Genomic DNA, 17,411 nt, shown 5'->3' with positions numbered 1-17,411 from the left:
TTAGGACCTATTCCAAACTGCATCCAAGAGGTGTCGGTCACAGCTGAGAACATCTCGATCACACGTGCAGAACCTCAGAGGTCTGACCTGACCCTGACCCTATGACTGGCATGTCTGGGTCATTGCTTCACATTTACTTTTTGCAACTGAAATGGAGACAAAGGTTGATGCTGATACACTGATGTAAAACCTTCTGATCACATCTGCAGAGTATGTCTGCTCTGACAGTTATCCTTTCTCCAACTTGCACTATGCTGCATATTTTCTATTCTTGATTGTATAATTTTTCACTTCCGGTGGCACAGTATCTACTCCTCTGTACTACTGTAACTGTTAATTTCCCCACTGTGTGATCCATAAGGTTTATCTTATCTTGCTAACGGCAACAGCAGCTGCAAGAATGTTTATTTCACTCTCGGGTTTGCAGGGTCGGCTTTCAGGGAAACGGTCGTACTTCTTCTTCCTCCCCCCACTTGTACATTTTATAACTGGTTGTCTTTCAGTTAAGAATTCCTTTTGTTTTCAGGTTAGGCTTTCTGGGAAATGGTCTCACTTCTTCACAAGTTGTTACCCTTGTTTATGTACAGTGGCTTCAGAGGTTGTTCAGAGTCCCCCCCACTTCTTGTACATTTTATTGCATATTTGATTTTAAATGGGTATTTACTCATCAAGCAACACTCAATAACTCATAATGATAAAATAAAAACTGCAAAACAAGATGTTGCACATTTTTTGAGAATTATTCAATCAGTTCAGGTTTCGGGTTAAACAGGTTTACGCTGACAGTTGCCAGATAACATTTTTGGAAATAATGAAGTTATGACAGACGACTGTAGGAGTGAAAACAATGTGGCAGGTTGTCTTTCAGTTAAGACTGTGTGGGAGAGAGTTTCACCATTTGTCAGGCCAATAACTCGGCTCATGGCCCAGTTTCTCTCAGCCCTTTCATCATAAAACCATATCTCTTAACCCACAGCAATAAAGACGCACAGGTGAGCGACTGTGGTTGTGGTGTCCACTTTGAAGCACTTCGACCTGGCAGATAAAATTGTCATCAAAACATTTTGTGGCTCCGGGTCAGCCGAGACTCACCAGTCTCTCCTGGTACTCCAGACCCCCCCCACTGCAGCCGTGAGGCCCCATCTCCTCACTCTGCTGCATTTTCTGACAGACAGGTTAACTGCAGCATCAGTTTTACCAATTAATGACAAATGCCAATAGACAAAATCACTGACAGACAAAACTAACTCTCTCCCTCCCCCATTGAATCACTCAGGTTCTTGTTCCCAGTTATCGTCTCTACCACTGGTGGTGATGAAACAGGTGCATGTTCAGTTGAACTTCCCAGCCTGAAATTAAATTTAACACATGTGAGTTTGTGACTGAACACATTTCTTGGGATGTTTGTTATGGAGGTTCATCAGTTGCTTGTATTTGACTGCATGACTATATTGCATCCTATACTATCGCTCCTTTAACTTTACAGCAGTTTTACTGACTTTCCATAATGTAAAAGTCGTATTCTGGTCTCCTGTGTACACACTACACCTACAGCATCCTCTGTTGTCCTTTCTGGGTTACTTTCATTTTCTCTTTCTTCCTCTTTTGCAGGGTGGTTTCTTGGAAATGGTCTTGTCTAACTAAAGTCACCACCCCAGTATCAACATTAGGAGAAAACTGTACAAGAGCTACTCTGTCATCAAAATGTAGAAAAGTGCCCTCCCTGATGTAAATCACGCCTCAGTGGGTGTGGACGTTGTACTGTGGATATAAACAGGAGCGAGAACAGAGCTCGCCCTTCTCTCCTAATCAGAGGCAAACTGAGCGGTAAGTAGCTGAATATTTGTTTTACTTTTTATTATTGAACAGCTGGAAAACTGCATCATTTCTTCAGTTGTTACATTATTTCAGCTTTTATACTCGTTTATGACAGACTACAAAAATGACAAAAGTACATTTCATTTGTCAGTTAAGCTTCCAAGTTGAGTTTTGACATTTTGAACTTTTTATTTATCACATGTGGTTTATTCCTGAGGTTAGAAGAAGGTTAGAATATTTGAGTGTATTTGTTTGAGGCTTCCTATAGGCAGGTGATACCTGGCAGAGCTGTTTCAGTTTACACACAGAAGTTGAACACATGGGAATCCCACCATTCATTTTCAAATTGTCCATAACTGTGTTTACCTCAGAATTCAGGGGTGAAAATGAATGTGAGTCAAGAAAATGTACATTTCTCTCCTAAAAGACCATAAGCAGGAACCTTACAACTTTATATATAGTGATGTGTTGGTGAATGCTAAACTGATCAAACACTGTAAAGACATAGTGTAGGTTAAGACAAAGCAATTAATAACCAGCTCCACAATTAATGAAACAAATGGATTATAGCTAATCCATCCATCATCCTCTAGCTGGAGCTCTGTTAGGTGAAGGAACAGACATAGGAAACATTACAGGCTCTTACTGTAAAATCTTTGTGCTCATCTAATATAAAACATGACAGGTAATTTAGCTAACCGCAGGAAGATAATTTACACTGGGGAAAAAGATTTTTTGTCTCTAAACTTTGTTTTGTGTGTTTTCACAGATGCTACAATTGAGCATAAGTCAGTGACAAGAAAAAGAACAGCACACTTTGTATAAAAATAATAAATTATAGTGTGCCCTCCACAATTACTGGCACCGCTGAGTAAGATTGGAAGCTTCTAATAAATTCATTTTCTTTTTCAAAATAGAACCAAAATTCAGAAAAAGAGAAAAATCCAACCTTTAACTGAAGTAAAATTATTCAGCAAAAAACAATAGGTTTTAAGGTTAAGTCTTTTTTTTTTGTAACATTTTATTTAGAGGTTAAGCTTTTTTCCATTTCTGTGTGAGATTATGCTTCTGCAATAAAAACTACATATATTTTGCAGCTTTTACCACATCTTAAACAGGGGAGCCAATAATTGTATAGGGCACTATAAATATATCTGGTACTGTTAAAGAAAAGTAAAAACTATGGGGCCAGCAAAAAGAAACCCCCACAGCTAACGCTTTGGGAACACTAGAAAAGCTGACAAACTAATGACAAAACTGTTTATTTGCAGCAGCTGGATTGTCTCAACAAAGCGGGTCGACTCTCCTCCAACTCTGCAGCCAACACACAAATAGATAAACTATAACTCAACTCAAATCAAGGTAAAACTTGTGTGATGGACAAGAGAGATTTTGATCCAGAGAGTAATAATTTAAGCAGCTGTCAGCCACATTACATCAGATGATTTCTGTGACTACAAGTTGGATTTCACATACAATGAAGAGAATAAACATCCTTTTTTCTCCGTCTTAGTAACTTTGAAGAACAAGGTGGAAACTTAAAGCAGCATTTTGAAACAACAGCTGGATCCTGATCCTGAGAACAGCCAACACAGGTGTGTTAGATTTTCAGCAACTTCTTCTATTTCTGTGATTTCATGCTACAGAAACTACAAACACCCAAAACATTTAATATTGGGCATCCTCACATCATATGCAGGAGAGTCTTTTGTTTTATAATAGTTCGTAATATGTATATATAACTATTTTATAATTACTCATTTCAGAATCACAATAAAAAGATTCATAAATCGTATTTGTATTTGCTGCTCTGGTCTGTTACTAACTCAGTAGCATCAGCATTACATTAAGTGATAGTGATACAATTAGGAGGATGAATGACTCCAAATGGTTGACTTGACTACTACTACATAGTCCTACACCTTAGTCCTTCAGCGTCATTCAAAGTGTTACCAGATTTGTTATAAAGCCTTTTAATATTAGTCATTATGACCACGTTCTGTATTAGTTTTCAGGACTGTTGAATTCTACATTGTAATTTCTGTATATTTCATTTTTATAGATTTGGACCTGACAGCACTTCAGGAGCAGATATAAACCTCGACAGCACGAAAACTACATTTTTTTTGCTTTTATCACAACTAGTTTACCTGTTCAGAGGCTGGTCCTGGAATAATCTGACTCAAGTTCAATATTTAAAAAAAAGAAAAAAAAGTGAGGGTCCAGATGGCTGTATTTTTTTCCAGAAAACCAGCTGGCCCTAAACGGATTTCAGATGATGTTAAAAAAATAAGCAAACAGCTGGAAAATGAAGGGCATTTGGCTGTTTACGCCATTCCCCTGAAACCCAACAAACTTAACATAGATGGGTGCCAGCATTTCAGCTTTGGGAAAGAACATGATAAAAGAAATCCTAAACCTAATCGCACCATAATGGTTCTCGGGGCAACTGGGGCTGGAAAGTCGACCCTCATCAATGGGATAATCAATTACATTCTAGGTGTCAAATGGGAGGATTCATATCGATTTAAGTTGGTTGATGAGGGTCAGTCGAAATCACAAGCTCACAGCCAGACGTCTGAAGTCACTGTGTACAAACTCTACCATCAGGAAGGCTTTCAAATAGACTTCTCCCTGACCATTGTTGACACTCCAGGCTTTGGAGATACAAGAGGCATCGACCGAGACAGGATGATCGTAGAGCAGCTGCGCAGTCTCTTCTCTGATACAAATGGCGTCGGTGAAATCGATGCCATTTGTTTCGTGGCTCAGGCTTCATTAGCGCGACTCACACCAACACAGAAATATGTCTTTGATTCTGTGCTCTCAATCTTTGGCAAAGATGTGGCAGAAAACATCAGGATTCTAGTGACATTTGCAGACGGCCAACGGCCACCAGTTCTAGAGGCGATCAATGTTTCAGAGGTCCCATGTCCTAAAAAAGACGGTGTACCAGTTCACTTCAAATTCAATAATTCAGCATTGTTCGCCCACAACAACAAATCTGCAGCAGACAGCATGAGTGAGGACGACGATAATGAAAACTTTGATCAGATGTTCTGGAACATGGGGATGAAAAGCATGAAGAGGTTCTTTCTTGCTTTGAACACCATAGAAACCAAAAGCCTCACAATGACAAAAGAGGTCCTCAGGGAAAGAAAGCAACTCGAGAACTCAGTTGAACGTTTGCAGGAGCAGGTTAAAGTTGGGTTAGCCAAGCTTGAGGAGTTAAGAGAGACAAGTAAAATACTCAAAGAGAACGAGGCAGAGATCAGTAGAAACAAGGGCTTTGAGTTTTATGTCACTATTAAGAAGCCTACTCAAGTGGATATTTCTGGAACTGGTACTTTCCTCACTAACTGTCAGCAGTGTAGTTATACCTGTCATAATAACTGTGCCTATGCCAATGATCAAGATAAAAAACACTGCTGTGCAATGGGCTCAAATGGCAAATGCACGGTGTGCCCAGGGAAATGTTACTGGAATGTACACTTCAATCAGAAGTACAGGTGGGAGTACATAGAAGTTAAAGAAAAGCGCACAGTGAAAGAGTTGGAAGAAAAGTACCTGAAAGCCACGAAGGGTAAGGCAACCGTTCAGGTCTTGGTTGACAAAGTGAAAAATGAATATGATCAGGTGCAGGCTAAGGTGGTGGAACTGATGAATACATCTGCAAAGTGTCTCAACAGACTCAAAGACATAGCACTGAAGCCAAATCCTCTCTCCACTCCAGAGTACATTGACATGCTTATTGAAGGAGAGAAATCTGAAGCCAAGCCAGGCTGGAAGGAGCGAGTTCAGTCCCTGATGGCCATGAGAGAAAAAGCAGAGACCATGGCCAAAGTAGACAGAGGGGAGAAACTCCTCCGTCGCCACGAATCTCAACAAGGGCAAAACTAGGAAGAAAGTACTGTCCAAGAAGTTCTGTAGCTCCCCACATAATCTACTGCTGTTAGGCCTACAATGTCAAAACTACAAATCCACCTGTTTCTCTAGAGCCCAAAGTAAAGAATCGCATTTTAACTCAAAAGTTAGTTTTTATGACATTACTTAACTTGTGCATTTATATCTTTCTCTTTCTTCTTATTCATTATTTACATGTTTAAGGTTGTAAAAAATATTCAATAACCAAATTTTGTGCTACAGACAGTAATCCAGAAACTTCCTCATACAACTGCAACTTAAAACCTGAGGAAGAAGTGACCATTTGTTTTATTTCTTGATTAAATCATCTTCTAATGCATCTTGTTTAGTGTTTATTAGTTTTCTGCTCAGTATAAAATCATGTATGTGCTTTTCATGTTCTTTTATTTTTAGATTTTAAAAACCTTGTATGGTAATTGCTTGAATGATGGAGAACCTAATCAATAATAAACCATGAAGAAAATTAAAATTATGTTTAATGTGTTGGCTGTTTTCATTGGTTCTTTCAGTTAGCACCCTGCCTTCCAAACAACAATACATAGATATTTAAATCATTTAAACTTATCCTCATAATCCCAAGCTGCAAACATCAGCTCATCATTTAAACTTCCATTAGCTGAGTAATAAAAGTGAAACCTTTGCCCGTTCCAGAGTACACTCACATGCTTATCTGAGGCAGCACCAAGTTCAGCCCCTGAAAACCACTTCCTCTCAAAGCACTAAATTACTGGCAACCATAATACAGCTCTACCACCACAAAGAAATCCATACTGATACAGACAACGAAGAAGAGAGCAAAACATTTTGTCCAGGCCAATAACACTTACCTGTATGAACATAATCCCTATGGACGCATAACTACAAGTGATTAATAAAGGCCCACATTTCATCGAGCAACTGATGATTTTGGATTGCAGTACAACAGCTCACAGTTGACCTTGTGAAAGAAACTCACTCTGAAAATAAAACAGCAGAAACTTTAAAAATAAAACAGCTGCATTTTTTTCCCTCTTTTGTGTAAAAAAGTAAACATATATCAGAAAAAAAAACATGTTCTAACAACTTTCAGTATTTCCCAGACAGCAATAATTAGAAAAACACCGTCCTTCATTGTGGAAAAACACTAAACTCACTGGAGACAGACGCACTTAACCTAAACAATCTGGGAAGTCATCACCTGGAAATCACTTGGATGTACCATATGGCAGCACTTTGTCCACAGGGTGGCAGCACAGCATCAAATACAACAGTAATGAAATCAGGCTCCAACAAGAAAGAGGTGGGCAGGCAAAGTATCTAAATACTAAATCTACATATGAGATTTTACTATCGTCTCAAAAGATGAAAACATTCTCCACATTCAAACCAAAAACCTGCTGTTGAGGCAACACAGTGAACTACAAATGAGTTTATATCTGGTGTGACATCTGAAATCACAAATTCCAGTTTCATGCATTAGCATATCAGTGTGTATAATCCCAACCTTATCTACGTATTATTACATCTAAATGAACAGTTCACTGCTCCATAGATGATCATTTAATACAAATCTGCTCTTTATGTGGTGAAACACCAAAAAGTAAAATGCCAAAGTCTGAAGATTAAACTTAAAATGTTCAGATTAAAGCTGAAAAATAATGTCGAGGAGGATTGTAATGATTTGCAGGTGAAATGTGTTGAAGTAAAACCAGTGGATGATGATTAGACTCTAATGTGTCAAATATGCTAAAACTAAATGAGACAAATGATGTTATAATAATCAGCCTACACAGTTTGCCTCACCTGTCTGTACGATGTTCTTATATATTTCATTGAAAATGTTACTTAGGAAAAAGTATGTAAGTAAATGTAGAAATTTTTATTAGTTTTATTGGAATGAAAACCAAAAATCCAGGGTAACAATAGTCCAAAATAACATCAACCCTTCTGACTTAAAGTATTTTATAACCTTTAGCTTAATTACATAGAATACACAACACCATGCTCTTACATTATTCATGAAAAACTCCTTATTTGTAACGTTACTAGTGGACATAAAGTCAAATACACAAACCAGAACATACTTAGTAGTAGAAGTATCAAATCCCATAAAGAGAAAAGTACTTACCTGAAATACTGCAGCAGTTAAAGTACTTGAATGTAAAGTTACACCTGCAATCCGGTATCATTGTAATAAACCGCGTGAAAAACAGTTCAGCAAACCGCAAATTAACCGCAACTGTTCTGTCTCCACCGAAAACCACGACCTGTAAACGGTGTCCGGGTCCAATAAAGTTCGGTCTACCGGGACCAGGACTTTAGAAACATCGTCTTACCGCCCAAAACCGGCTGCTAACGTCGGCTAGCAGCTAGCTAAACATGCTAACGCACAGTAGCAGCGACCAGAAAGAGTCCAAGCTAATTTGGTTCAGTGTGTTTACATCTTAGCGTTAATGTCACAAACTGGTTTAACATTAACCAGGTCTACTCGGTCTTTGACAAACTTACCTGCATCCAGGTGGAAAAGTCATTAAACTCCGAGTGTTTTACACAAAGCACCGACTGCCGTTAGCTCCGGTTGCCCCCGTTAAATGACGTCGGTTCGGTTCCCTCAGAGGTCTGTCCGTGTTCTTGAACAGTTTTGATGTTAAAACTAAAAACTACACCTGCTCAGGTGATTTTCATTAAAGCTGCCATTTTTTCCCGTGGTCGTTTAAGTACAGTAGCCGAGAGAGTTAACGTCAGCTACCCAGCGGTATATGTAGTACTTCAAATCAGAAGTATATAAGGTAGTTAACGTCAGCTACCCAGCGGTATATGTAGTACTTCAAATCAGAAGTATATAAGGTAGTTAACGTCAGCTACCCAGCGGTATATGTAGTACTTCAAATTAGAAGTATATAAGGTAGTTAACGTCAGCTACCCAGCGGTATATAAAGTACTTCAAATCAGAAGTATATAAGGTAGTTAACGTCAGCTACCCAGCGGTATATGTAGTACTTCAAATCAGAAGTATATAAGGTAGTTAACATCAGCTACCCAGCAGTATATAAAGTACTTCAAATCAGAAGTATATAAGGTAGTTAACGTCAGCTACCCAGCGGTACATAAAGTACTTCAAATCAGAAGTATATAAGGTAGTTAACGTCAGCTAACCAGCGGTATATAAAATACTTCAAATTAGAAGTACATAAGGTAGTTAACGTCACCTACCCAGCGGTATATAAAGTACTTCAAATTAGAAGTACATGAGGTAGTTAACGTCACCTACCCAGCGGTATATAAAGTACTTCAAATCAGAAGTACATAACGTAGTTAACGTCAGCTACCCAGCGGTATATAAAGTACTTCAAATTACAAGTATATGAGGTAGTTAACGTCAGCTACCCAGCGGTATATAAGTTTACTTCAAATTAGAAGTATATGAGGTACGTCAGCTACCCAGCGGTACATAAAGTACTTCAAATTAGAAGTATATAAGGTAGTTAACGTCAGATACCCAGCGGTATATAAAGTACTTCAAATCAGAAGTACATAAGGTAGTTAACGTCAGCTACCCAGCGGTATATAAAATAGCCTACTTCAAATAAGAAGTACATAAGGTAGTTAACGTCACCTACCCAGCGGTATATAAAGTACTTCAAATTAGAAGTATATAAGGTAGTTAACATCAGCTCCAACATTAAAGTGATCAACACAATAATCATCAATAATTGGAATCGAATAAAATCAGATCCATTCATGTGAAATGGGCCATTCTGCACAATGAGTACTTTGACTTTGGATACTTCAAGTACATTTGGATGATGGTACTTTTGGACTTTTACTGCAGCAACATTTTGAATACACTACTTTTACCTGGAATGCAGTATTTTTACACTCTGGTATTTCTACTGTTACTGCAGTACAGGATCTGAGTACTTTTTGTACCACTGGATAAACACTGTTTGCAACATAGTCAAGTCATTTGAATAATAATCTAAAGTAGAGGAGACAGAGAAATTACACTGAACCATCTGCAGAGCCATCACACAGACTTAAAATGGGCTTTGTCTGTTTCTCTTTAGTCAATGTTTCACTGCTTTTGTACAAATATAAATGTTCAGACATTTCAATGGACCAAGTTCAGAGCATCAGACTGAAAAATCACAAATGTCACTTGTCAACCACAGACTTTGTACAAACCCTATAAAGCATAAGTAGAGCTGGAACAATTAATGACAGAAAATGAATGAGTATTTATTCTGATAATCAATATTTAATGTTTATTTTCTTCAACTGGAAGATGTCACCGTGGGCTCTACAAAACTGTTATGGACATTTTATAATAAACCCAATAAATAAGATGAGTCAAAGGTGAAAGTAAGTATTAGTTCTCTTATGTATAGTGTCTCTTTCTTCAAAACAGAAATGTGGTAAAACCATAAATTCATTCTGCACATGCCTGGTTCAAATATTAATATTATTTTAAAGACGTTATAAGGTGCATTCCATCCTCTAATTTTGAGTATATCATATGTAGACCTATTTTAATTGTGTATTTGATACACCAATGGACTGGTGACCTGTCCAGGGTGGACCCCTGCCTTTCACCCAGAGAGCTGGGATAGGCCCCTAGCAGATCCCTGGGACCCTGGTTAGGACTAAGGGGGTACAGGTGATGGATGGATGGATATGATACACCAACAGATGAGTTTTAATATATTATTGCTCTAATGTAAATACTGTACATAGTTTTAGAATTTTAGCATATAAATACCAAAATAAGTCCTATATCAGAATAAAAGGGATTCACAGCTTCAGGTGTAGACTTTGTATAAGCCCAATAAACAATCAGCAGATGAATCAAGAATGAAAATCGTTAGTTCTAACCCTGTATGACTAGAATAACCTGCATTCATGGTTTTGGACAATGATGAAATACAGAGAAAATCACATATCCAACAAAATCAGTTTATTACGACGTCAACCACACAACATTTAAGTGACTAAGCATCATCAAAATTTTCTACCACACCCAATACATCTAAAGTCATTTAATGCCATTATTTATATATATTGATATATTCAGCAATAATTACTGAGGAGAATCAACTTCTTTGACTACTGCAACTGCTACTGACTGAATCATGGCAGCACATTGTCCCTATAGATTATTGATAAATGTTAGTGATTACAGGAGCTCACCTGTCTGACCCCTGACATTACAGACGTTCAAACTTCACACAGGAAGCTGTATTATCTAAGCTGCAGCTTTGACCTGTAAAAGCAACATCAAACTGTAATTGATGTAAAATTACCTTAAAATTTGGCAAAACAATTGATTACTTTCATCTACAGCTGATTAAAACAGTCACAGCATATCAATGATAAAAGTCAAGATTTAGAATCATGGTAACTTGTAGTTTTTTTCCTAAAATCCAAAGAAGTTTGTAATTTTATTGAGCAGCCCTTTCTTTTCCTTCTTCTCCTGTCTTTCTTTAGACAATTCCTCCTCTGTTTTTGTAAGTCTGTCTCGTCTGGCGACCTTGGAGATGATTACTGCCCTGTCCCTCATTGCCTCCAAAGCCTGAATGCGAGCCTGGTAACCTTCTTTGGCCTCTGACTTTTCTCCCTCGATCAGCATGTCAACGTATTCCGGTGTGGTCAGAGGATTCGGCCTCAGGGCAATCTCTTGCAGGCGAGTTATACACTGAGCTGACTGATCCATGAGGGACACAATCATGTCTTGAAGGTGCATAATCTCTTCTTCTTGCCTCTCAATCAGGTCCTGAACAGTCAGTTTTTCTTTTGTCGCTTTTTCATACTTTTCTTTCAGCTCTTGCAGTGTCTGCTTCTGTTTCACTTGAACATATTCCCACCTGTAACTCTGGTTGAAATGCACACTCCAGATGCATTTTCCAGGGCAGACAGTGCACATCCCTGCTCTATCCATTGACGCACAGCCACGCTTTTCATTATCATTTGGTATTGCACATGGGTAGTGGCACGTTATTGAACATTTCTGGCAGTTGGTAATGTACACTCCTTTCTGTGTGAGATCTTTTTTAACTGGCTTAATAACATCCACCTCAATCTCAAAGTTCTCGTTTGAAGTCATCAGGGTTTCATGCTCTTTGATCTTCTCTTTGGTTGTCCTAATTTCTTAAAGTTTTGTTCCAACTTTAACCTGGGGCTGCAAACCTTCGACAGCCGCTTCAAGCTGCTTTCGTTCTTTGAGAACCTCTTGGGTCATTAGCAAACTTTTGGTTGTCATTTTACCCAAAGCAGTGAAGAAATTTTCAATACTTTTGGCACCAATATTCCAAATCATCAAATCAAAGTTTTCATCATCCAAGTCCTCATCACAGGCCCCGTCACTGATGCACCTGTTGTCTGCAAACACAGCCGAGTTGTTGAATTTGAAGTGAACCGGAAGCCCAATGTCATTTTTTGGACAGGGAACTCCAGAGGCATTTATTGCCTCCAGAACCGGAGGCTGCTTGCCATCTGCAAAAGTCACCAACATCTCAATGTTCTCCGCCACATCTTTGCCAAAAATGGAGAGCACAGAGTCAAACACGTATCGCTGTGTTGCTGTCAGTCGTGCGAGGGAGGCCTGAGTAACAAAACACACAGCATCAATCTCACTGACTCCATTAGCTGAGGTGAAAAGCCTCCGGATTTGTTCCGTGATCTCTTTGTCTCTTCGCACCCCTCTTGTGTCTCCGAACCCTGGTGTGTCCACCACGGTCAAAGAGAAGGGGATTTTAAAGCCCTCTTGGTAATTGACTTGGTACACAGTGACTTCAGAGGTCTGACTTTCAGCTTGTGACTTTGATTGATCCTCATTGATTAGTTTAAATCTGAAATTGTCTTTCCACTCTACGCCAACAATGTAATTGATCATCCCATTGATCAGAGTAGATTTTCCAGATCCAGTTGCTCCAAGAAGCATGATAGTACGATTCTGTCTCATGCTTTCTTTGCCAAAGATATACATCCGGCAACCATCTATATCAATGTCTTCTTCTTTCAGGGGTAGTCTGTAAAGTGAAGGGGATTCAGAACTTATGTTCTTGCTAATATGTTTGAGGAATTCGGCAAGACTTTGCTTTGTTGTGGACACACTGACAGTGATGCTTTCCTTGCTTTGACCATCTACACCACAGTCACATCTGACCCTGACTGCATATTCTGTCTCTGTCTGAAGCCCTGAAATTATTGCTTTTTCAGCTCTTGCCATCATTTGGTTCCACTTTTCCTTTGTCATCCCATTTTCAACTGGGGCATATTCCACAAAATAACTCAAAATGTGGACGTCTGGTCCAAGCTCGGCAGGCTTGTCCCAGCTAACTGATATCTCACTGGAGTTTGGTTCAACTTGAGGTTTTCCAGGGGGACTGCAGGGTAAGGTTTTAATGGTACCACTGACCACATTCACTGGCCCGACGCCTGCTAAGGTCACTGCCCTGCATCTGATCATATACTCAGTGTTCAGCATCAGGTCGCTGACTGTGACCTCTTCAGCTTTTGAGACTGTGCTTTGCTGCCATCCATCCTCTCCGCTGACACAGTACTCGACAGAGTACGAGGTGATGTTCTCTGCTCCAAACCTGGGTGGAGAAATCTTCAGCGTCACACTGTTGTGGTTTATGTCACCGACAGTCACAGCTTCAGGCTTCGAAGGCGGCTCAAAGTTCTCACCGACAGAAAGTACGTCTTTATACAAGTAGATGCTTGAACCTTTCTGTGTCTCATTAGTTAAACCCACTGTCAGGAACTTAACGTTCTTGTTCTCTTTGTTGGCTTCTGCAAAATCACTAAAAAGCTTAGCTTTTTTCCTCATTTCATCTGCCACCTCTTTGGAGGCGTACCACTGTTGCTTCTCTATGTCTGCAGCTGCTGGATCCTGAGGGTCGTTCGATTCAGGTGTTCCTTTCAAATAGTTTGACAAAGCTGAGAGATACGGTTCATCACTTCCCAGGGAGGTAAAAGCAAAACACACAGCGTTCTCTGCGCTGAGAATTTCCTCATGAACACCATTTGGAGATGGGACAATCTTTGTGTTTTTCATCATGTTGGTAAAAGTTTTCAAAATGCAGATTTCTCTGTCTTTACAGTCCATCCACTCCTTCAGTTTCTCGCTGTTGAAAGGAGAAGAATGTCGCTTCTTCAGGATCTCTGCGAGCACAGCCTCCTCTTCACCTCCTCCTCGGATTGATGGGAGTTTCTTTGCTAAGGTTCGCTGGAATTCCAGCTTGAACTCAGAGCACATTTCTTTAAAGGTTTTAAGCTTTTTGCAAACCTGTGGGAACTGCTGCGCAGTGGTGCTTCTCAGTGCATCATTACACCTCATCTTCAGATCACTGAAGTCCTCCAGGGCAGTCTGTGATTCTTGAACTAATCTTATACTAATCTGACGTACAAGTTTAGCAGCAGCAGAATCTAAACTTGCTAGTGGCAACAGCCAGACCTTCACTGGTACTGCATTTTCTCCATTGGCTCCCAGCAGTTTTGGCAGGCTTTTGTAGACTTCTACCGCATCCTGAAAGGTCACAGGATTTTTCTCAAGAGAAAAGTCTCCATGAAATTTGCAGGAGAATTTCTCAACATTAGCTATGTCCTTGTCTTTCATTTTCAGGGATCCTTCACCCTCAATAGCAAAGCAGGGAATTTTCTTAATCATCACCTTCAAGTTGCCCTGAATATCTTGATGGTTTTCTTTTTCAGACACCTCACGGTCAAAGACAAAAAAGGCCTGTGCCCCATAGAGCATACCTGTCACTACATGTGTAGCTATTCCTTTATCAAAGACATAGTGATGCTTCATGTTGCCTCTTCCAAGATGGTTCATTGACAGTTCCTTGAACTTTGTGGTAGTTTTGTATGTCAGTGTTACTCTGGCCTGATTTTTGGATGTCTTCTGATCATTCAGGTATTTGGCTGATCCTTCAACCTCTACCAGTCCAGACAAGAAACTAGCTTTCAATGAGGCTTCAACCTTCAGCACTGAAGATTTATCCTCAATTGATTCAGATGCAACTATCTCAAAATCACTGTTAGGTTTAGGTCTTTCTCTGGTGTTATTTTCTAGATCATCATGGTCCCACAGGGTCATTCCTGCCAAAAACAACAAGAATCAGAATTTAAAAATGAAATGAAAATGCAATTTCTCAGAAGCACTACTGTTATATCAAAAATAAGGCCAATCCACACACAGTGCAAATAAATCTGCAGTAATGTAAGCAGCTGTGGAACAGGCAGAACACACATCTCACCTGGTCAAGTCGCTCTGGACTTAAATGGACCTTGGGAGTGGCCCGTCTTTGTTTTTAACCCAAAACTATCAATGTAAAAACATTTAACAATAACTTGATTTGTCCCTTGTCATCAGTTAACAGATTAACAATTTCTTCTCAGTTTGTAGCAAAGTGGTTCCTGCTTGATTATAAATGGTGCCAGAGAAGTTCTAGGCCTCTGTGGAGATTCTTTCTACAGGGACGCTCTTTTGTTCATATCTGCCCACATGGGTGACACAATACAAATTCTTACCAATGGTGTCACACTAATCCAATGATCAATAGGTGGCAGTAACACACCGAGATAAGCTGATAATACAAGGGAAGGGAAGACACTGAAAGGTAGTGAACTTAGATGTAAATGGTGCTGAAGTCATTGCTGGACTTTTAAAACATCCTGTATGCAGACTAATAGCTGGCTAAGAGTTTTGTTGGTGTGTTTAGACACTAAATAAGTTTGACATGACTCCCTTATGCAGCAACTTTAATATAAAAGAAGGATTTACCTTTGTTTGTAGGTTAAAGTATAGTTGCTCTTTATCAATGTCTCTTTTTTGGGTGGCAGTTTATATAGCACTTTCTTTTTCAAGTCAAGGGAAGAACATTTCAAATCTTATTCACTTAGGTTACAAATATTTAGACTGAAAAGCTGGAGCTTACTTTAAACGCCACGTTTCACTGTGGTCATCTTGCATTCATTCATTTTACGTGAAGTACCTGGGATAAGTGAATCTTGGCGGCAGTCGTACAGCATCCCGAGGCTGAACGGCCGGCCAAGTGCCGCCAACTCCATCGTTTTGCTGGCTTCAGAGTCCATGTCTTAGTCTAGATTCAAGGAAACTGAAAGTATGTTAGTTCCTATATCCCATTTCTGTAACCCTGATATTCAGACTGTTAATTGTATGTGTGTGTAAAACTTTCTCACATGCTGTTCTTTCAATACTGATTTAAACCTACTCAAAGCTGTGACTTGAGGCTTTACCATCTATTATTTTTATTCAAATTGAATGTGCCAAATCTCAAGTAAAACTCTCATCAGGAAACGTATTTTGTACACATTTCCTCTTCTCATTGCACATACCTGATATTTAGGAACATAGTTTTTTTAAAAGTGACATTTTAATGCTGAGGTTTTAGAAAATTCAGCCCAGTTCTCAATGGTTTGGATGATTATTTGTTCACTTGCTGTAAGAACCAACTGGGTTCTGTAGCAGCAAAGACAATAGTAATGGGAAAACACAGAAAAGTTCTTAGAGCCGTGTACATTCAAGAAGATATGAAAGATTTGCTGGAAGGTGTGAGAAGTGTTTCAACCCACAGAACATTAAGTAGAAACTGGAAAAAAAAAAAAATAGTTGAATTACTATAATGACATTTTCATGTTTTAGTCTGAACACCAGTAAACCTACAGAAACAATATGAGGCAGCAGATGACGTAATGGATAAGGCTACTGATTTTCTGTCTCTGGCGTTTTTGATCAATCAGACAGACTGAAGCCGACAAAGAGCTAATAGAGCTGATGTACAAGTTTAGCATGGACAAAATATTGGAAAAAAAAAACAAAACAGCTACAGTTCAAGTCCAACATACAACCAACAAATCCTGAAAAAAATATTTTACAGTATAAAATGTTACAAGTTTTAATTCTAGAAAATAGAAAAACACTGACTGTGGTTTTGGGGACGTGAGTAATGAACTGAAAGACACTAACCACTTGGTGGAGCTGCAGTTAATAATTATTTGGATTCACGACTATGAATTACACATGCATTGCACAATCAGATGAATATTAAAAATATTGATTAATGCAGCTGTAATAAAAGTTGTCTATGCTGCGCAAAATATTTTAGACTGCTTTGTTACCTTTACATCCCCAAACAAAACGGTGTTTGTTCCACACATATAGGAATCAACCTTATATTTGCAGTCACAGAATATTGTAAGAACAGGTTTGACTTGATGATGGCACCAGATTATCAAATGAAGTTAATATAATATTATAATATATATAATTAACCGTTTCATAAAAATCTATTGTAAAGCAAATAGTGAACCTCTAACAACTTGTTTATTAACCTTATTTACTTCACTGTTCATGTAGTTTATGGTACATCTGCTTAAGGAAACATTTACAGGATGTTGAGTTACACGTGTATCAAACCACATCCACAGTATCTGGACGAACAACCAAGCTGCAACCCTGACCCCAACTGCATCAGCACTTTAAAAGAAAAAGCATTAGTACTTACCGGTGGAGGGTGTGAGATCCTAGAGAGGGAGTGCTGTCCCTTCAAACCTTTATATCTTCTCTGAGAAGGAAACACCCCCCCTTATCAATATTCAACAATGGGAGGTGGCACTGAGGAGAATCAGGACGATTTCCCAGAAATGACATGACCAGCAGAATG

The 17,411-nt window shown here is 39.0% G+C and overlaps 2 protein-coding genes across 11 annotated transcripts in view; both read left to right on the top strand.

Annotated features, from left to right (window-relative positions):
* The window catches only part of LOC113134345 (zinc finger protein 62 homolog), a 757,491-nt gene that overhangs the window by 670,532 nt on the left and 69,548 nt on the right, over positions 1-17,411 (top strand). The window lies entirely within an intron of this gene.
* Positions 3,090-6,225, top strand: LOC113134372 (uncharacterized). Its single transcript, XM_026313728.1, has 3 exons — positions 3,090-3,180; positions 3,332-3,413; positions 3,881-6,225. Exon 3 carries the CDS (start codon positions 4,045-4,047, stop codon positions 5,716-5,718), a length of 1,674 nt encoding a protein of 557 aa, XP_026169513.1. The 5' UTR covers positions 3,090-3,180; positions 3,332-3,413; positions 3,881-4,044; the 3' UTR covers positions 5,719-6,225.

This window comes from Mastacembelus armatus, chromosome 17, assembly GCF_900324485.2.
Source record: "Mastacembelus armatus chromosome 17, fMasArm1.2, whole genome shotgun sequence".
Lineage (NCBI taxonomy): Eukaryota > Metazoa > Chordata > Actinopteri > Synbranchiformes > Mastacembelidae > Mastacembelus > Mastacembelus armatus.
This window is presented reverse-complemented; position numbering and strand designations above follow the sequence as displayed.